Source organism: Platichthys flesus, chromosome 3 (assembly GCF_949316205.1).
Source record: "Platichthys flesus chromosome 3, fPlaFle2.1, whole genome shotgun sequence".
NCBI classification, from domain to species: domain Eukaryota; kingdom Metazoa; phylum Chordata; class Actinopteri; order Pleuronectiformes; family Pleuronectidae; genus Platichthys; species Platichthys flesus.
This window is the reverse complement of record NC_084947.1, coordinates 2,745,794-2,766,418: the sequence shown is the minus strand read 5'-3', so window position 1 is coordinate 2,766,418 and position 20,625 is coordinate 2,745,794. Positions and strand designations below refer to the sequence as shown.

General features: G+C 44.5%; 2 protein-coding genes across 2 annotated transcripts; one reads left to right on the top strand and one right to left on the bottom strand.

Moving 5' to 3' along the window:
- Positions 1-557: 557 nt before the first annotated feature.
- cnot6l (CCR4-NOT transcription complex, subunit 6-like) lies at positions 558-12,668 on the bottom strand. Its single transcript, XM_062381341.1, has 12 exons — positions 12,574-12,668; positions 10,577-10,698; positions 9,557-9,743; positions 8,979-9,064; positions 8,721-8,810; positions 8,481-8,549; positions 8,201-8,358; positions 7,746-7,900; positions 7,422-7,573; positions 6,372-6,593; positions 5,997-6,199; positions 558-5,039 (listed from the first exon to the last, which is right to left on the bottom strand). Exons 2-12 carry the CDS (start codon positions 10,686-10,688, stop codon positions 4,818-4,820), a joined length of 1,656 nt encoding a protein of 551 aa, XP_062237325.1. The 5' UTR covers positions 10,689-10,698; positions 12,574-12,668; the 3' UTR covers positions 558-4,817.
- An 838-nt stretch (positions 12,669-13,506) lies between these two features.
- Positions 13,507-20,114, top strand: mrpl1 (mitochondrial ribosomal protein L1). The gene is made up of 9 exons (XM_062381346.1): positions 13,507-13,588; positions 14,406-14,514; positions 14,665-14,932; positions 15,776-15,859; positions 16,304-16,375; positions 17,054-17,165; positions 17,302-17,402; positions 17,566-17,647; positions 19,955-20,114. The coding sequence occupies exons 1-9, from the start codon at positions 13,558-13,560 to the stop codon at positions 20,056-20,058; spliced, it is 963 nt and encodes a 320-aa protein (XP_062237330.1). The 5' UTR covers positions 13,507-13,557; the 3' UTR covers positions 20,059-20,114.
- The last annotated feature ends 511 nt before the right edge of the window (positions 20,115-20,625 follow it).

The following is a 20,625-nucleotide window of genomic DNA, read 5'->3' as shown; positions in this document are numbered from 1 at the left end:
CTCACATGTCAGATACAGCTGTAGCCTTTGTAGACGTCCATCACTTCATACATGTAAATATCAACTCATATTTCTAGTGTATATATATAATGAGTGTTCAATTAGCAGTTCTTAATCAGTTTTTTGTCATTTATGCCTCGTTCGGATCTTATTCTAGTCATATTCATACAGCAGAGGTGCCTTACAACCAACTTAGGAGCAGTGCAGGGGCCCCCAGGAGCCACCGAGCACCCCCCCCCCCATACATCTAGTACGTAAGTGTTCTCAGTGGAACAAATTGCCATCTCCAATGTGGCATCTGAGAGAAAACTGTTTTAATTGGATTAAAGATCACGAAAATGTGTCTTAATTATCTAATTATTGTCTTTACTGTTTATATTTGGCATTTCTTTATAAAAAACGCTCTTAACTTCAAGAAAAGAAGGAAAAATAACATCATAAAAAGTTAATTCACTTATTCATACATTTAAGTATTTGGAATCACCCTGTAGGATTTTAAGTAAAATATATTTCATGTCCAGTTAAATTACATTTTTATAAAAAAAACTTAATTTAGGGACTTTTCATTGATTTTAAATCTCTTTATTTATATATATTCATTCATTTACATGTATCAAGTTCTTTGGGTGAAGTTGTTAAATGACCTGATGACACAACTGAGAACAACTTCATTCGTATGCATTAGACTGCAATGTGCAGCGGGAACTCGGCTTTCAAAATAAAAGAAGGACCTCTACAAAGGCTAAACCTGTATTTTCTTTGTCCTGTTGTCGAGTCAGAGAAACACAAAGTCAGCGCCTCCACCGACACAACACAACAACCTCCACTCGTCCCCACAAGCCAACGCATATTTTGTCTTTGTGACGTTTAATCGCCAAAACACGATGCACACATTGAATCCACAGAACAAAACCCGCTGTGTCTGATTCAGCTCGACTCCCCCCCCCTGACACCTCCCGTCTGTGGTGGAGGCCGAGCGACTGAAAACCAGTTTGGTGAAATGGAAACTCAACATGCGAGACACACAGATCAGGTTTGAGTGCAGCTCTTTCAAATCCTCTGGAGGAGTAAAGTAGCACCTGGAGTTGGTGACTGCTGGTGGCGGCTGAGGGACATCACCCGGTTTCACTTCACTGCACTATTAACACATGGATAAAATAAATCTGCTGAAAGTTGCTGGGAAGCAGCGACTTTAAAATACTTAAAATGTTTGCAGGGGCAGAGAGTTTACAGAAATACCAGCCGGGGGGGTTTCCTTAAATCTTCTCTCTCTTAAAATTGACAGATTCCCAAATTACAATTTTTATTTATAAAGTCAATCTGACTTTTAAAACGTTTTTACCTTTTCTCGTTTCCCAAATCCGAAATATATATTTTTTTATTGGCCAGATTTCCACAAATTAACCAGAACACCAACCTGTGCATCGTCAGTGTTGTTAACGAGACGTTGACATGATGAACAGGACACACCCTCTACACAGCAGCATTCTAGAGGTCGTTTCAAACTCAGTTCAAGGTCATAATCTCGGTTTTATCAGTCTTATCTGGCTTCAGTGTTATTTACAGGTTAATACACTGCGAGGGGAAAACATTTACACGATATCCTTTGAATTCATGTTTCCCGGTTTGGCTGCAGCGAACCGATTGGACGCCGTCAAACACGTGAGAGCAGCTTTGAGACAACGGACAACTCTTCAGATAAATCCTGATGGACGCGTGTGTCTCAGGACCACGCTGCTGTAAACCTCAACAAACGTAACAGTCAAAACAAAAAACAAAAACAAAAACCAGGGCCAGGTAGTGAACGACAGGATTCTTCTTTTTTACATTCAGAACTTGCATGCAATGGCAGTTTAGATAATCCTGTGGAGAACACAGCTCGTTTATCTGCAGCAGAATCAGCAAAAGAAAAAAGGAACAAAAAACACAAAACGGGTGAAAGTGTGGATTTCAGATCTGCGGCAGAAATGAAGGATTTGTCCTCAAACTCTGAAGTGAGCGATGATTCTTCAGTTTGGTTCGGGAAGGAGTGATGGATGGATGGATGGATGGATGGATGGATGGATGGATGGATGGATGGATGGGTGGATGGATGGATGGATGGATGGATGGGTGGATGGATGGATGGATGGATGGATGGATGGTGGATGTATGGATGGGTGGATGGGTGGGTGGATGGATGGATGGATGGATGGATGGATGGATGGGTGGATGGATGGATGGATGGGTGGATGGGTGGATGGATGGATGGATGGATGGGTGGGTGCATGATGGCGCTGGGTTACTCTGAGCGTCTTCGTCTCATGGGCAGTGCTGCTGTTGGAGGAGTTGTACAAACTAGGCACGTTGTTTGTAGAAAGGTCACGTGACGCTGACTCTACAGAAACGAAGCCGCGAGGTATCGATGGTTAACGGAGGAACTGAAGGAGCCGAGCTGATGAGGACGCGTGAGGACGAAGCCAAATGAACACGTCAAATAAAAATCAAAATCAAAATCGTCTCGAGAGAAAAAGCTTTGAGACGATGAGAAATAAAAGCCATCAACACAAACTGCTTTTAAACCTAGAGCTTTGATTTTCCTCTCGAAGACCCGGTGATACTGAGTCGTACAAAGTGCCAGTTGAAAGACTAAGTTCGACAGAGGGACGTTGGTTTTTGTCTTCAGGGGTTTTCCAGACGGGTGGAGGTATGGTATTCACATATGCACATATGCACTGGGAGAAGGAAAAAGTATAACAAGTACATCTACGACTTGTGACGAAGACAAACGCCCCTTTGTCTGGAGAATGGTACGTTCCCCTCTCGACATGTGAAAGACGCCCCGTCCCCAGAGACTAACCCTAACCCTAACCCAGCGAAGGGTTTCATTTCTGTACAGCTGTTGTACAAAAAAACAAAAAGTCAGAGAAGCCCTGTGAGGTGAGTTCAGGAGTGAAGTATAAGCCTCAAAATGCTCACGGGGATCGATCCCTCAGGAACCAGAGGCCGACTTGTTCAAGTCAAATCACATGCAACCCGAAGCAGCAGCCGACAGCGCCCCCTACAGGCCAGTTCAACTGATGTGAATACAAACACTCGAACCTCAGCTTCTTCTCTTCGTACCAATCAATATGATTTAGAGTTTTCTTGATCGCTGCCTCATTAATTATCTCACGACGCTGATCTCACATTCTGGAGCCACTGGTTTATACTTAACTATTTTAGAAGTTTGGCTTTGAATTAGTTTTTGTTCTTTAAATAAGTATAAATAGGTCCTGGAACTAACCATCTGATACTTGTCTCAAACGTCCTAAAACAAAACCAGATGACCAAGATGTTTGAAAACCTTTAAAGAGTCTGAACCAAATCAATTTCTACACTTTTTTGCATCGTACTCGTTTAATTTGCCAGATTTGGGGACTGGATCATATGTGCGCCGGTGGTTTTATCAAAAAGCACCAGGACATGGGACTTCTACTTCAACAACATATATGCATGTACGCGCATACCTGTGCTTATAAAGGATTTTCAGAACAGCTTCCTGAACGGTTTTGCTCGTGTGACGCGACTCAGAGAGTCTGGAGTTTGAGAGGTACTGCTCGATGCATAGAAGAGCCCTGAGTCCCAGTGTACGTAGAGGGCTCTGGGTTCTAGTCCCCTGACACAAAGACACAGAGTGGAGAGGAACCTTCTGGGAAATACATTCGCCTCCTGCTCTCGAATCAGAAGCAGATTCTTTGCAGGAGCTTTTAATTTTTTTGCCTCTGGCAGCAATAATTAAATATAATCTTAATATCTGCAGAGTGTAAGTCACTTGTTGTGTGTGTGTGTGTGTGTGTGTGTGTGTGGGGGGGGATCTTTGGCCAGTCAGGTGCTGGGAGTCAGGACGATGCTCTGAAGACGCCGCTCACGTGCAGAAGCTAAAGGGCATTGTGTGTCTGCGTCTGGACTGAGGTGCTGATATATTTCCCGTCTTAAAAACAATTCAAAGTGTATCAGGTGGCGGGGGAGGGGGCAGGGCGTGGGGGGGGTGGGGGGGGGGGGTAATTTGGTGGCAATGTTAATCACAAGTTGCATCTTTTACACTCGTCCAGATTAACACGATACGTCTGTGACGATCGAGGAGAAGGTTCAACATTCATGGAAGTGAATGGACCTGAGGGGGGGGGGGGGGGGGGCAGTCTGAGTGCCCCCTGAACTGCCCCCCCCCTAGTGCTGTATTCACCAGTGGTTCATCAACCTGTGGCGTGAGGTGATTCCAGCTTCTAGTTCCCATGAAACAAACCAGTTTAGCGTTACAACAAAGTTATCTTGTGGTTTTTTTTTAAAAAGCCTAGTACTTTAAAAAGTATTTTCTCTCGTATCGTCGGCTTAAGTATTTTAGAGTTTTCTTGGCTGTTCAAAAATATTAAAACATACACTGATGTAAACAAACCTTTCACGTCCTCCTATAACAATCTGAACTTATTGTGGTGATGTGTTTGTAGTGTGTGTTTGGGTGTTGTTTAACCCAAATCAAATTCAGAGGATAATTCTTAAAAAGGTCGACGGCAAAAAGAAAGCAGCTTCATCCCGAGCCCAACATTTGATTTCTAAGGGGGAGTTGGGGGGGGGGGGAGAAAATCAAATACACAAAGAGGAGCAACAACCAGGGCGAATACTTCACTCCCTCTGGGTCAGTGTGTCTCAGGGCTGGAGAGGGTTGGATGGAGTCTGAGGTCTATCGTGATCGGTAAACTGTACAGGGTCCTGTAGAAAGCTGGAGAGGGGGGGGGGGGGGGGGGGGCAGTGTTTAAAAGGTGGGACAGGACGGGTGGGCGGGGCCCCGTCAGGCTGCACTACCTGTTGACGGGCAGGTGCAGCCCGTTGAGGGGGTTGAGCGGATGGGGCAGGGAGGGGCGCAGCTCCAGCTGGGCCAGCAGGGAGAAGTGGTCCGAGGGGATGTGGGGGTGGGGGCACCCCGTGATGTTGTTGTCGGTGAGCCACTGGCTGTCCAGCGGGCCCAGGAGGCCCAGGACGCTCATGTGGTTCCTGGAGAAGAAGATGTAGTCGATCACGCCCTGAAGACACAAACACACAGAGTCAGAGAAACGGTCATATGGTCGTGAATCACATCAGAGAGCAGGGATAGAACTTTTCCTTTAGAGCAAAGCGGCTGTGTAACTTTATCTAAACACAAAATAAAAAACAATGGACAGGGATGTGAACATAACCTGAAACTGTGGGTTTGATATTTTGTTTTTTATAAAGATGAATTCCTCTGAAACATATTTATCATGTTAAAATGGATAATTCAACGATGGTTTTAACAACCTCTCCGTTTTCCGTCTCCTCTCACACACAGCTTTGTGTGTTCGTCTGTCAGATACACAAAAGTTTCCTGTTTTTTGTTATTGTGATGTCTTATTAATCGAAACTCATTCTGTTGTCAGAGTCTCCAGCATCACAGCGGATGTCTTCCCACCAATGAGTCGACTCATCTCTTGTTATTAATCATCGTGAATCATGATCTGATTTGTCATCACTGATGTAAACGCCCACAAACCGACCTCAGTGATCATATATCTGTAAGGACGCCGCGGTGAACAGGAAACTCCACAGAAAACACTGTTGAGCTGCGGGTGGTTATTAGTTCAACGCCCTTGACACTTGTTTCCAAACCTTTGACACAGAATGGGCGAAGTGTGGTTTCTACACTTCAAGGCCACAAATCAACATGAAGAATCCCCCCAATTTCCATTATTTGCCATCAAACTGAATTTGAATGTATTCTTAAAAAAAAAAAATTCCAGTATCTATTAGTATCTATCACCATCAATCTATTAACAGCCTTTTGAAAAGTGCTTACTCTGTAGAATACAATACAAATGGTCCCAACTTATTAACAGACTTTCTAACGTACTGAAATGACATCATCTGGCAGCTTCTGGCAGAAGAGCAACTGGAATCCGAGAGTCTCAACACAACAGAACGTACAATTTGCTTTGATAAACAACCAGCACATGAAACACGTTCACCTTGAAGTCGTAGGTGTAGTTGGTGTAAGGCATCAGGTTGCTGTCGTAGGCGCTCTTCAGCTGGAAGCTGTGAGTGATGCTCCCGTCCGAGGTGCCGTTCTTGCCGTTGCAGTTGAAGTTGGTCAGAGAGTCGCTGTAGAGGAGCTCCTTGAAGTCCTTGTGGTTCTCAGCCACGCCTCCGCTGCTCAGGAATTCAACCACACCTGCACAAGAGTAAAACTTCCATTGCAAAAGGTGCATCACGTGAATCCGTCTTAATTTAATACAACCACAAAGAGACTGTGTCGATCAAACTGTTAGACACAGTTTAAACACAACAAGGGAACCAACCAACCAGAGTGGGAGGCTCAAATGTTACAGGGGCTCGGGGCCTACCGGAGTCGGGCAGCGAGTTGAGGTCGGCGCACAGGACGATGGGGACGGAGGAGGGGTCGGAGGTCGGCGAGCCGGTGGAGCCCGCGGCCCTCTCAGCGATGCTCTTCAGCTCCGACAGGAACATCATGGTTTGGATCAACTTCACGTCCGAGTACTCGGGGTCCCAGTGCATGTGGGCGTTGGCCACCAGGATCAGCTGCTTCTCCTGTGGAGGCTTCATGCCTGGAAACAGAAGAACCCACTGGATTAGATCGGGGGGGAAATCAGGACCTGGACAATTACAACCGGATAAAAAGGCTCAAATGTTAATGAGCAAAAGTGAAAGGAATTTGAAAGGCGCTATAAAAAACATCCAATCCCGATAAAGCTTTACATTTACGAGAATGAGGAAGGTATTTAAAACTAAAGCCCGAACGTGACCTTTTTTATGCAAGTTGAGAAACTCAAAAGTGCTGAGACAGTAAAATAAAAACCATTACAAAGAGATTTAGGGAATTTCAATACATAGAAATCAAACCACAAAGAGGAAGTTCTGGCTATAAATCGAGTTTCACATTGTCAAGTGAAATGAATGAACTGATAACAATTGATCATGTGATCAAACCCCAACACAAAGAGATCTGTGAAACAACTGCCCCCTTGTGGCGAAATATAGAATAACATATTAGATTTATCTGCCACAGTGCAGGTGGGTAGATTAAATATAACTCATAATATAAAGATATGATATTTTGAAGACAGTTGAAAGAGTAAAAGTTGATCTGTCTTTTAAAATGTTTAAATTTAGACAAAAGGAACAAAGATGACATCACCTGGAGATTTGAATATGTTAAACAAATAATTGAAATAACAGTTGTCAGATATATTATTAACAATTATATATATAACACTGGAGCAATCTGGTTAAACTGGGGAGAAGTAGGGTGAGTGTCTGTGTAGCTCTGAGGCCTAAAGGGTCTCCCTCTGGAGCTCAGAACCAGAACCAGAACCAGAGCAGTGATGTTCCCTCCTGGGTTCTGCTCTGCACACAGTTCACAGAGCGGCTCTTACCACCGGAGAACATGTCCTTGTTAACCTCGAGCAGCACGGCCACGCCGATGTTGTCTTTGGTCATCACTCTGTTCAGCATGACCTCGGAGCCCTCCGAGTTGGCCATGGCCACCTGGTTGAACTCCACGGTGTGTTTCTGGATCAGCGTGAACCTGCAGGAGGGAACACCACCAAGCATCAATATCCAGGGAGGAGAACTTTGAAAACTCCCATCATTCAATAAATCATTTCAATTCCTGCTGACACCACCTGCAGGCACAGTGTGGTCGGATCATCTGAGTTCGTTTTCTACCGATCTGAACGTGTTGCACAGTGTAAACTCACTTCTCAGTCTTGAAGAACACAGCGCAGCCGTCCACGTGTTTCCTCTCCTGCTCAGAAACCAGTTTGGCGCGAGACTTTGGACAGAAGTAGCCGTCGTAGCCGTGCTCCTTTAGCGTTTCCAGAAACATGGCGTAGTACTGCTCCGTCTCCACCTCCTTCACCGACACGGGGACGAGAGACGACAGGAGTGAGTGAAAGGAACAGGATGTGTGAGGGAGAACATTTCTTATTTTCTCGATGAAGTTACTTCCTCCTTAAGATGCATTTTCATAACACTAGAAAGAAAGTTTTAATATCCACAGATCAGCTCAGCTCATGAAGAGGAAGATTCACTCTGGAAAAGCTTTAGACACTTGATACACTCTGCTCTCATTGTCGTCTGATTAGTTTTCTTTATTCCTGCAAAACTAAATTCAGCTTAATATTGCAGATGTTCCAGGAGCCTCTTTCTTTACCTGGAGACTGATGATGTCAGCGTCACAGCCGGTGATGTCCTCCATGATGCCTTTCTTCCGGTACTCCCAGTTGAGGGCCCAGGACGGACAGTAGCCGTACAGCTGCCGCGTGGCGTACTTGTCACACAGCACGTTGTAGCACATGACCGTGAACACGGCTGCAGGACGGACACGTGAAGGACACATTAAACCGGATGACAGAATAACGTGTCACTTACAATGAGACTGTAAATGTGGTCTTGCCTCCAACAGGCTGAAGGTGGTACTGCTCCCGTCTTACCTGCCGGCATCATCTGGTCTCGCTCCTTCAGCGCGATCCAGGGTCTTTGGGGGAGCTGCTCTGGGTGCACTGGAAACCGGAGGAAGAGGAGGATTAGTGCTCATTTGTCCATGACAAACACAGCAGTACACCAGCTGTTGTGTACCTGTGGTGCTCAGGTGTACAATAAACCGCATGGTTAAATATGCATGAGTTCCAGTAAGCACTGGTGAGGTGAGGTGAGGGGCCCGAGCCGCTTACCGGCCAGATTGTCGAGCATGTAGTTCAAAAGCTTCCTGGTTCCGTCCGGCTCCTGGTACAGATTCAGGATGTCTTGGGACAAAGGATTTCCTGCACAACAGTCGCATAAAGAAATTAACTAAATATGAAACATGCAAAGAAGGAAACACACATTAATGTCGGATTTTACACCGAAACAGTGCAAAGTCCAAAAGTTAAACACAGATTAAACCAAGTTGTTTTTCCCACATGATGGAACTAAGATCAGAAAGCACTCACCTTTCAGCCCCAGGGTTTGTAACTGGAACAGCCTCCCAAGCTCGTAAGGCAGAACTCTCAAAAGATTGTTGTTTAAAAGCAATTCCCTGCAACACACAGGACACACACGTCAACCTCTCTAACACAAAGTGGTGAGTCCTCGTCTCTGATGCAACTTCCATCGTCTTTCAGTCAAAATGCTTTGTCCCTGCTCCTCATATTTGTTTTTGTGTTACATTTTTGAGGTGAGTTGTGTTTCGGAACACTTTCGCAATCTCACCCACAAATATTTGTATCTTTTCCATCACGTCTCTTCTATGCTTTGGGAAAGTTTGTCCCATAATCCTCTGAATGAACAATTTATCTTTAAAGAAAGAACATGCACCGTTTAGTAAAATGAAAGTTTTAGATCATAAGTGTCAAATTTGAAGCAGGGGGGGGGGGGGCAGGTATGATACCTGGAGAATATCTTGAAAATAATTTTGAACATTCAGGATTAACACATCATCGCAGTGAAAGGCTGTTTGGTTTTAATGCAGGCCGTTGCTTGCGGGGACGCTCATGTGTCCCTGATGTCCCTGAAGGTGTCTCTGACCAACCTGAGAGCGACCATGTTGCCCAGTTCGGCGGGCAGGCTCCGCAGCTTATTGGACGACAGGTTCAGGTAGACCAGGTGTGGCAGCTTGGCGATCTCCGGCGGGATGCGGCTCAGGTTGTTGTCGTTGATGTGCAGCGCTGTCAGGTGAGTGAGCGTCCACAGCGAGCTGCTCAGACTCCTCACCCGCCCTGCGTCCACACACACACACACACACACACACACACACACACACACACACACACACATCAAGTTCACAGCTTGTTAGAGGAAAAACCTTCTGATCGGCTCAACACTAAACAGACTGTTTTCATTTTTTGACCTTTTCAGGACAGAACAATATCTGATTCAGTTCTTCATTTGGCAGATTGATGCTTCACACAGGGAAAAACCACATGAAACAACAACCGGAAAAACATGTGACTGAAAAACACACAATTAAACCAGGCTGAGAGAATCCAGCAGAGAAACCCGACACTGGTGGAGAACTTTGGGACCAGTTTAAACAGCTGAATTAAACCAGTAGAAAGAAAAGAGATAACGTCAGTAGCTTCATTCAGAAATAAATCCTTGTGTTTACACCGGATTACAACAGAAACCTGATGAGCATCTACGCTAAATTATATTACTAACCCGTCTGATCGATTGGAAGTTCATCGTATGGTTTACACATGTTCCTCGAACCAGTAGGAGGAGAATCTATCTTTTTAATGGGGGCTGAGAATCAGCATTATTTATTATTAGTCGTTTCCTCTGAGCAAGAAATCAGACAATTCAGCTCCGCTTCAGTTTGAACAGAAACTAGAACACTTATCTGACAACTGAATTTATTCTGAATAAAACATTAGTCCCATTACGAAGTTTACGAGAGTTTCTAATCGAATATTCCAATCATTTCCCTGTTTATGTCTTACAGTCAGATTATGACTCATGTCGACGTTCCCGACACGATTTTAAAACCACAACCCGCTCAGCCGGGATGTTTCTGTGGAGGCAGAACCAGAAGGGAGTGAGTTAGACTGACCAGAGATCTCCAGCTCAGCCCAGTAAGACTTCTTCCCATTGGCTACGTCCTCGGATGACATGATGGTGTAACATCGGCGGGGATCTGGAGGGTCATATTTTTCCTTTGGCATACCTGTTAATCTGAGAGACGGGGGAAGAACAAAGAGGTTTTTAAGTTTTAATTCAGAAACCGATGAAAAGCCACGAGCAGGAATCGGTTCTGCAGACAAATAATAATAAAAGAAATTAAACAAAGAATAGAGCCGCAATGATTTATCAATGAATCAATATCAGATCGGCAGACTCTGGATTGTGGCATTTATAAACTATTTTCTGAAAACATACACCAAAAACAATGAATCAATAAAACAAAAAAATTACTACAAAATAATCAACGGAATAACATTGAAAAATAATTATAGCCAAAAATAAAAAGGTTTACACTTAATAACAACCTATGTGGTTTAATTAAGATTTTTTTTAAATATTATATACAAAATAAATTATTTGAATGTTAGCAGAACATATAAAACATTTTCTGGTTGTGTAATAATGACGTGTTTGGTCTTGGGCATTGTTTAAAAGAAATCTGCAAAAACATTTTGTTTGAAAAACGTCTTAAATTTCACAGTTTAAAAGTCAAACATCCAAACTTTTAAGTTTAAAACAGATAAAGGCAAAAAATCCTTATTGTTGTATAAGACTAAATACAAAGTTACAATAAAATACAAATAAAAAATTGCATGGAAACTTGCTCAGGTTGTTGACTGTCAAGATGAATAAAGAAAAACCAAGATACATCCTCTGTCCGAAGAGGACGTTAATTTAAACCTTTATCTACAAACATCCGATTATCAGATGAACCAAATATCAATACTTATTGTTGTATATTAACAAGATTCATGAGAAAAGAGTTTTCAAAGTATTTATACATAAGAAAGTGTCTGACGATGAAAATAATAATACAGGTGGTATTTCCAATAGTACTTAATTTGAGATATGCTGTGAATCTCAGTGATCAGGTTGTAAACACAACGCACTACGATACACAATGTGTGCGATTCTGGATCTGCAGTGACACGTCCAAAGGAAACAAAAAGTATAATAACAATGAACTCTAATTTTATACATATATATATATTTAAACACGGGGAAACACTGAACCTGCCGCTCATGCATGAAGAGTTAATAATGCTATATATTACACATGAGACACATTCTCTGCACAATGTGTACTTGTACTTTTAAGTACTCTGGGGTACGTGTTGCCCTGTACTTCAAAGCGGGGGGGGGGGGGGGGGGGCGTACTTGTGACAGAGTATTTTTACATGAAGGATCCCAGTGGCTCGTATTGGAGCTGCTCAGTGGGGGGGTGCAGAAGTTTCTTATATAACCTGTTTACACGGGACCGGGTCACAAGTTGGCGGCTGCGGGCGGACACACACACACCGAACACACAACCCCACACAACCACACACTGATCACATGTGAGGGGTTTAAACTCTGGGACACTGAAAGCTAGAAGCAACTGGGAGCCTGCTGCTGGGAGAACTGGGCAGCTGCTGTGGTTTAAGACGTGTGTTGGTACTAGAACAGCTGAGAGGCTCCAGACACAGCTGTCATGTCAGAAGTGACAGGGCCCCGTGCGCGGGGGGTCTGAGCAGCTGTCACGCCGGGGTGAGCGCACTGTGGAAGGGGGGGGGGGGGGGGGGGGGGGGGGGGTCCGTCTCCACGTTATCTGACGGTACACGGTTTTAAAGACAGCGGCGGTTCCCGGTGCGAGCAGCCGCCCGGTGAGCTCCGATCCCCGGCGCCGGGTGAGTGCGGCTCGCGGCGGCAGGAGCGCACACCGCCCGGGAGCCAGCGAGGCGGAGCGCGGGGTGGGGGGGGGGGGGACACACACGAGTCAAGCGAGGGAGCGAGGGGGGGAAAGCGGGGTTAAGAGCGTGACTCTAACCCGGGACAGTCCCGGGTGAAGGGTCCCGGACCCGAGGAGAAGCTGCGGAGGGACGTTACCTGCATGCGGGGCCGGAGGAACACGGGTCACTGGCGGAGCCGGAGGAGACATAAGCGTCGAACCCGCGCAGACCCTCAACGTCCCGGAAGCACGGGGAAGAACAACAAATGCAACTTCCGCTCGTGCCCGCGGCGCGCCACACCGATTTCCACCCCCCCTCCTCTCCTCTCTCTCCTGTCACCACCTGTTCTTTCTTCTTCTTCTGTTTATTTCTAATATTGGAAATAATAAAGTGAAAACATGGGGCTGACAGGCAATAATACATATAATATATATAATGAATACATATAATGATTAACCTCTGATGGAATTAAACTGATGCTTCACTGATGGAACACACTTAAAAGTATATAACTACTCAGGTGTATCATATATCTAGGGTATTGAACTAATATCATAGAGGTATTAGTGTTGCACAAAAAAATGTTCATATACATTTATACTTAGTATTTAGCAGATTTTTTGTACTACTATATTCTACTGAATAATCATAACACTTAGAATATATGTATATGACTGTACTAATGTGTATCATATTTCTAGGGTATTATACTAATATCATAGTGGTATTAGTGTAACACAAAAACTTAAACACAAAACATTAGAAGAGTTTGCTGCCTCAGATTTGATGGAGTTATAGTTAGTTAGTGGAGAATCCGGCACAAAGAGATTTCACCAAGTAAAACATTTTCAACAAATGTTCTTTAATTGACCTAAAACTTCATTGTAGGGTATTAAATCAATTTCCCCCATAACTCGAAAGAAGCAGATGACCCTAATGTGACCCTAAAATCACCACATAGATAGTTTTTATTCATATTAAAGATGTATGTGTTTTACTTCACACGATATGAGTAAAGTCTATACAACTTAAATTCACCATCTATTATATTAGATGATCACCCTTTAAGATTTGTCCCTCCTCGGTCGGAACCATTCTCACAGCCTCGCTGTTTCCACCCGGAGCAGAGAAGTTCCCAGACATGGCATCCTGCACGCGGACTGTGTGGAAAGGTCAGCTGCTTCAGTTTAATTCACTTTAGTGGAACTGGTTTTAAACCAGTTAATTTATAAGATAAGAGAATAATAAAATGTCTATTTGTGTGTTTACTTCTGTGTTCGCTAGCTCACCTAGTTGACGAACACAGAATGTCCGAGCCCCATCGGGGAAATGTGATATTCTGACTTTCCTCTAATTTACTGAACAATTCCACAATTTGAATAACATCGCGTGAGGTCATTTCAGAGTAAGTGACATGTTTTGTTTAATTCGGCGTTAATAGAATCAACACGGCAGCTTTTAATTCACCGCTAATAGTCGTTTTGTGGATGGAGTGCCCGGTCTGTGCTGTGCGTTCCTGAACCACAACACGTCGTGGTGGTCGGCGGAGAGAAGTGCTAATGAAACAAGAATAGTGGAAGTTTAGCTACATTAAGATCACGTGTCATTGATCATGTGCTGCCGAATTGAAGAGTTAATACAAATGATTGAACTTGTCATTGAAAATGTGTAATTTTAATATGCGTGTAATTGTTCATAAGAATGTTTGGCTTAAACAGGCAGATTTCTGAACTAGGTTTCGGGTTTAATAACTATCAACGCGAGAGGCTGTAGTTTCAGCCTGTTGTGTTTATAGGAGCCATCATTTACTTTATTTACTACAGATAAACAAACTGTTAATTTTGCATTATGATCTAATTTACAGATGTCAACATTTCCTCATTATAGTTTGATTCAAATCCACAACAACCTCCTGAATCTGGCTCTGCTGCAACGCTTCACATCAGCTGGCTTTCCTTTTTTAAATTCTAGCCTTTGTTTCTTTTGCAGTTTTGTCAGGATGTCCGAGGCCTCTGCTTGGTGCTGCTGGTCCCAGCTTCACGGGCGTCTCACAAGCTGCACAGAGGAAACTCCCCGTCAGGACCTTTGCAGCCATCAGGTGAGTCTTCAAGATCTTTTCATCCAGAGTTTGGAGACGTTGTCCGTCTTCCACCTCGAACAGTCTGGAAGTAGAGCTCGTTGTTATCACACAAACCATAAAATGAACACAAGGCCTGACGAACCTAATATTTTTCGACTTGTTTGTCAGGACGCAAAAGAAAGACAAGAAGGAGGAAGCGGAGAAGGAGGTGAAGAAGGAGAAGAGGATAATCGATGATGCAGACAGACACAAGCCCTATGGCCGGACGGCGTGGGCCCCTGTGGATGACGTGTACGTTTTGAGGCACTACCCCAGGACCACGTACAACCCGGTGGAGGCCATCGAGCTGCTGAAGAACTTCCAGGTGTTGGACTTCACTCCGCTCAGCCAACCCGTTTACATCGACCTGAAGCTGGACATGAAGCTGGAGAAGAAGGTAACGACGCTGTAGCTGCTCTCCTTACGATTCTGGAGTGAAAAATTACTAGACCTCAATTAATAATTGACAAATCAATTAGTTGATTCACAGAATCTATTATATGTATTTTATTTAAGCAGGAATATAGAAATTGACAAAAATACACAATAATGGCTGATGAACTGCTGCTTTTCTTCAGTATTGTTGTAAAGGGTATTTTTAACCTAATAATTACATTTTATAGAATAACAAGAGTATAAAATAGCAAATATGCTAATTCACATCTGTCGTTCATTGGCAGGTTAAAGAAAACTAACATGAGCCAGATACAGAACACATAACAAATACAGAGTCCAGTATATAAATACACAAACAGAGGACTGGACATGACACTGAAGCCCAGATGTAAAGTGACGTCCCTTTGCTGACAGCACAGTCTGTTCAAATGGAAACAGCTTCCTGATAATCTCCTGGAGAAGCAGCTGGATCCTCACTATAGACGCTGTGGTCCCGCCTGCGTCTGATCAGCTGCCAAAGTGTCTGTTAGAGACAAACGGTTTGAGACTTGGCAGGTTCGTTTGGCTCCTGTTCCCCTGGTACTGTTATCAGACCTCACACCTCGCCTCCACAGCAGACGGATATTCACAGCTTCAATTTCAACAACACAGGCAGGTTCAGGTTAATCAGCTGAAACAGCTGTGAGACGGAGGAATCAGAGGCTCAGGAGTTTGTTGTTTCCACAAAACGATAACCTGAAGTTTGTTTGTGATTGGCACGTGTCCTTCTTAGTGTGTTCTCCCAAAATTGTGTATTTTCTCTGAATAAATATGTTTATTATTATTATCAATATCATCCTCACAGAAAAAAGTGGACTCCTTCGTGAGCACCGTGCACTTACCTCACCCCTTCAAGACGGAGATGAACAAAGTTCTGGTCTTCACTGAGGTAACTCTCCTCTCTCTCTCTCTCTCTCTCTCTCTCTCTCTCTTCCTCTCTCTCTTCCTCTCTCTCTTCCTCTCTCTCTCTCTGTCTCTCTCTCTCTCTCTCTCTCTCTCTCTCCACCCTCATTGAATCTTAATTTTATAGCCAATTGATCGTGAGTTGTTGATGAATTGTTTTAGTATCGTCTGAGCGTGATTCAGATGTGCAGCGTCACCTTTTCATTTGTCACCCGGCTCGTCGGTGCTGAATGGGGCCGGGCTGGTGGCGGTTCTGGTCACAGAGACCCGCACCACAAGATTAATATTCCTGACAAGCAGCACAAGTTGTGGCTTTGAGACATAGAAGTGCATTTTAACGACCGTAATGAACGAGGCTGTGGTGGTCGGCCAGACGCCGGCAGACCCCAGGTCAGATCCACATGGGTAACAACTCTGCCTCTCTCTGCAGGATCCTAATCAAGCTAAAGTTGCCCAGGAGAACGGGGCCATTGCTGCTGGAGGAGCAGAACTCATACAGCAGGTGAGTCGGACATCACACAAGAAGTTCCTATGGAGACTCATTTTACGTTCTCACTTTTCTATTTGTCGGATTGTAATGAATTTACTTTTAAAATTTGTCTTTCCAAAGTCCATGCAAAGTTAAAATGACCAAAGAAGAAGCCATAAATGTTGTTTGGTGTTGTAGGACAAAGCAAATAGTCGTAAAAACAACAGTTCATCCCAGAGATCATCAGTTTCTTTATTTTTTATGTGCAGGTTTATAACATTTAACTTAAAAACGATGATTCAAACAAGTTGGTGCCTTGGTATTTAGCTCGTGTCGGACCACACAGTGATCACTAACTGCTGCTCAAGAGCACTGAGAGGAATTCATCTCGGCAGCGACTGAAAAAACAAACTTCAAACTTTCTGGCAGCCGCGGTGACGTTGTTAAATTCAACCTTAACAGTGGTCATCACTCAAAATGCTGTTATCCTTCGTCTGTGTGGGGGGGGGGGGGAGACAGCGCTCTGTAAGAGACGTATGTGGAGCTGGAAACGATGAAAGAGACGTTCATCATCTCCTGACGGATTAATTCTTAACTTATCCGTTAAGAAATCCCTGGAATAAGATCCAGTAGAAGAGCTGAGGACTGAGGAGCTGCGCATCGGAGTCTGTGAAGTTTAATTTAATCCGATCGGACTTTTCTTTTCTCCAGATCTTAGACGATGAGATTTCAGCCGACTTCTACGTGGCCGTTCCCGAAATCCTGCCGAAGCTTCTGCCGCTAAAAAACAAACTGAGGAAGAAGTTTCCAAAGAGCAAGAGAGGTGCGAGAGGCGGAGCGTGAAAAACACCTCGTCCTGTGTGTTGACAAATTGAGACTGAACTTTGAAGAGGAAGAAGTTCGAAGGTTTGTTATATTAACTCATTAGACTTGTGAATTCTCTCTCTGTTGTCTCCCAGGTTCCGTTGGCGTGAACATCCCCAAGATGTTGGCGTTGTTTAAAATGGGTCACGAGTACATGGTGGAGGGCGACCGCTTCGTCAGGACCCAGATCGCCACGGTGAGTCGTAATATATCTGCTACCAAATACAACAACAAACAAAATGAACCCACAACATCTCAGATAAGAGCGCTGTCGTCTCAAATGCTTTCATATCGAGAACATTAAGTTTAAGTTTCAGTATTCAAACTTTCTCTCCTCCTGTTTTCTGGCCCCTGTGCAGCTGGACATGCCCAGAGAGCAGATCTTTGCCAACCTGCAGAGCATCCTGATCGATGTCTGCTCCCACCGACCGGCCAACATGGGTACGCCCACTAAAACCAGTCCACACAACATGCTTGACCACTGACACAGAACCACTGCTCCCCCTTTGTCAACAGGAACTGACTGACAGCTCTTTAGAATGAAACTACACCCGGGTTATTGATTTCCTTTTGCTGCCAGAGAGGAAACGCGTTGAGCTCACACCAGCGTTTGTTTACTGGTTTTGATTTCCCTCTCTGGTGGAGCCCAGCAGAGTCAGTCCCTACATGAGGCTGCAGGGGGCGCAGTAAAAGAGTTCCACAGCTTTGCTTTAACAAGGAAAATATAAAATCTAGGTGATTTGTAGCTGCAGAGTTTTCCTGTAAACACAGATTTGAAACGACCTCAGCTCGCGACCTGCAGGGGGCAGCAGGCTGAGCGAGGACTTCATTCTTTTCTCTTCATTTTCTCCACTTTCCTTCAATAACCCGGCGCCGAGGCTAATCGTCGGTTAATGGAGCCTCATTAGAGCGAGAGGCTTAAATGATCTAAAAAATAATTGATTCTGAGCTTCGCTAAACAAAACGCCATTAACCGCGCCCCGACTGGAGTGAACTGCGGCGCTCTCAGTAAGTCTGATTGAGGAGGCTCGTGGAGCAGCGGCCCTTTGTGACCGGGAACTCCTCACATCAAGAGCTCTTACATTTCCCATTCATCTCAAGTCCCCCCCCCCCCCCCCCCCCCTCTCTCTCTCTTGAGGACCAGATTGCCGTTTAAGCTTGTGTCTCTTCAGCAGAAAACTGGAAATCAGTGACTCTGGACTTTCGTGCAGGTTGAGGGCTGGTTACAAGGGGGGGGGGGGGGGGGGGGGCAGCTTTCCCAGCAGCCCTGCTGTCTGTGCTCAGATGTGTTTACTGCTTTGTGCTGTGGTGGCTTCACATATGTTGTCCCAGCTGCTCGCTGTTTTGAGGGATGCTGGGAAAGTGTGGCGAGGTGGTGTTTGTGCAGGATCTGTCTCGTCCTCGGCCACATGGGAAGTTCCAATGGGTAAAATCTTTCTTCACATTAGATCTGCACACATGTGTTGAAGTCTGGTGGTTATCCCTGTGGGAGTTCTCACCGCTCGCCCTACAAGTGTTAACGCTCTACTGAACCCGCCGGGACGCACTGTGTCCTCCAGGTCACAGTGTCCTCCACACCACAGTGTCCTCCAGGCCACAGTGTCCTCCAGGCCACAGTGTCCTCCACACCACAGTGTCCTCCAGGCCACAGTGTCCTCCACGCCACAGTGTCCTCCACACCACAGAGTCCTCCAGGCCACAGTGTCCTCCAGCACACAGTGTCCTCCAGCACACAGTGTCCTCCAGGCCACAGTGACCGGAACGTCCCGCTCGGTGCCTCGTTTCCACTTCTGTAATTTGAAGCTGGTCTGTTGAACCGAGCCCCCCGGGGCCCGTCTGATGGAGGCTGACTCTCTCTGAGATTGGGCCAGCGACCATTACGCAGCAGGTCCCCCCCCGACGAGAGGCCAAATTTGTGAACTTGATTTAACTGCGTGAAGAACTGAAGTAATTTGCATCAACATCTATTAAAGAGCGGTTTGGACAGAAGCTAATGGCTGCAGCAGGAGCAGAACCAAGAGGAAACCTCACAGATAAACACTTAAAACCGAGAAAGGCAACGTGTGGGTGAGGAAAAGTAAAAAAAAAACAAGTTGCCTTGTTGGAATTATTCATGACAAAAGCACTTATGCACTCTGATAAATAAAGACCCGGGTGCAGAAAACAGTAGACATCAGGGGAAATGCTGCTGAAATTAGGATTCATAAGTAAAGACGTGGGACACTGCAGGGAATGGGAGCTTGTTTAAAAATGAAAGAGAGACGGAGGGTGTGTGGGGGAGAGACACTGGAAGCAGCTGTTTAATAGAATCACATTCAAATTCATGCTCAGCCTCATAATGGGACTTTAAAGTTTTCAAAAGCCTCCGAGTTGTTTTGTTTTGATCGTTTCCAGCTTCGGGAACAAAGCCGGGATTATTTCATGTTGTGAAGTTTCTCCTCAGTCTGGATTCAGGTTTATCACGAACACAGCAGCTTAATACGAGAAGGTAGAAGAAGAACTCAGTTTCTCTCTGAAAACTGCTGAAGAGAAAACTGTTGATTTTTAATATTTCACCCTTCTTTTATTAGCTCTTCATTAAAAAGGATTAATTTATTCAGTCAAACTTGGTTTCTGTCATTTTAGTGTTCATGTTTCTTTCTTAAGAATATTCTTGTTTTTGTCCAAGTTTTGAACATCTTCTTCTCTCCTCCTCCTCCTCCTCCTCCTCCTCCTCCTCCTCTCTCTTCCTCCTCTTCCTCCTCTCAGGACCTTTCATCCAGCGAGCGATCATCGGCAGCCACACCAGTGAAGCTCTGTGGTTCAGAAGTGAAGACGTTTTACCCAAACCAGTGGAGAAGAAGGAGGAATGAGACGTGTTTCCCATTGTATATAATCATTGTACTGAATAAAGTGTTTGTTCTCCTGAGTTGTGATCCAGTAACTATTTTCAAAAACAAGGACAGAGGACAGAAGGTGACTTTATTCATATTCACCCACAGGAAACTTATAAATCAGCTGATACTGTTTTACATCTGGAAGTCCAGTGAGGTTTCAGTGTGTGAGCTCTGAATTATTAACATATTCAAATCCAAATCTTCCATTCCCCCTCGTTCAATCAGGATCATCCTCATTTTGACCAGTTCATTTATTTTTACTCTACATGTTTCTAATACTAACGACAGTATAAACTATCGTGGATCCTTTCGTCATCCTATAGTTTGCTGCCCTTTTATTAAATATCACAAAAGTTATTCAGACGTCACAGAAGAACCACTCTGTTCATCATCATTCAGTTTGAAACTGTTTTTTCTATAAAACGACAGAAAAAGCCCAATTTAAAATATTCACCTCGATTAGTTTGTGAACAGTAAAAATTCCAAATCAGAAACTAGCAAATATTCATGTTTGAGTTCTCACTGCAGCTGGTAGAACCCAGG

What these genes read in the sequence shown, in the direction of transcription:
- mrpl1 (XM_062381346.1), top strand. Translation starts at nt 13,558, where the DNA reads ATGGCATCCTGCACGCGGACTGTGTGGAAAG. An exon ending in AGGACCTTTGCAGCCATCAG is followed by an intron (nt 14,515 to 14,664) that starts GTGAGTCTTCAA and finishes CTTGTTTGTCAG; the next exon opens with GACGCAAAAGAAAGACAAGA. An exon ending in GAGCAGAACTCATACAGCAG is followed by an intron (nt 16,376 to 17,053) that starts GTGAGTCGGACA and finishes TCTTTTCTCCAG; the next exon opens with ATCTTAGACGATGAGATTTC.
- cnot6l (XM_062381341.1), bottom strand. Translation starts at nt 10,688, where the DNA reads ATGCCAAAGGAAAAATATGACCCTCCAGATCCCCGCCGATGTTACACC. An exon ending in GTGTTCTTCAAGACTGAGAA is followed by an intron (nt 7,574 to 7,745) that starts GTGAGTTTACAC and finishes TCCCTCCTGCAG; the next exon opens with GTTCACGCTGATCCAGAAAC. An exon ending in CAACTCGCTGCCCGACTCCG is followed by an intron (nt 6,200 to 6,371) that starts GTAGGCCCCGAG and finishes ACTCTTGTGCAG; the next exon opens with GTGTGGTTGAATTCCTGAGC.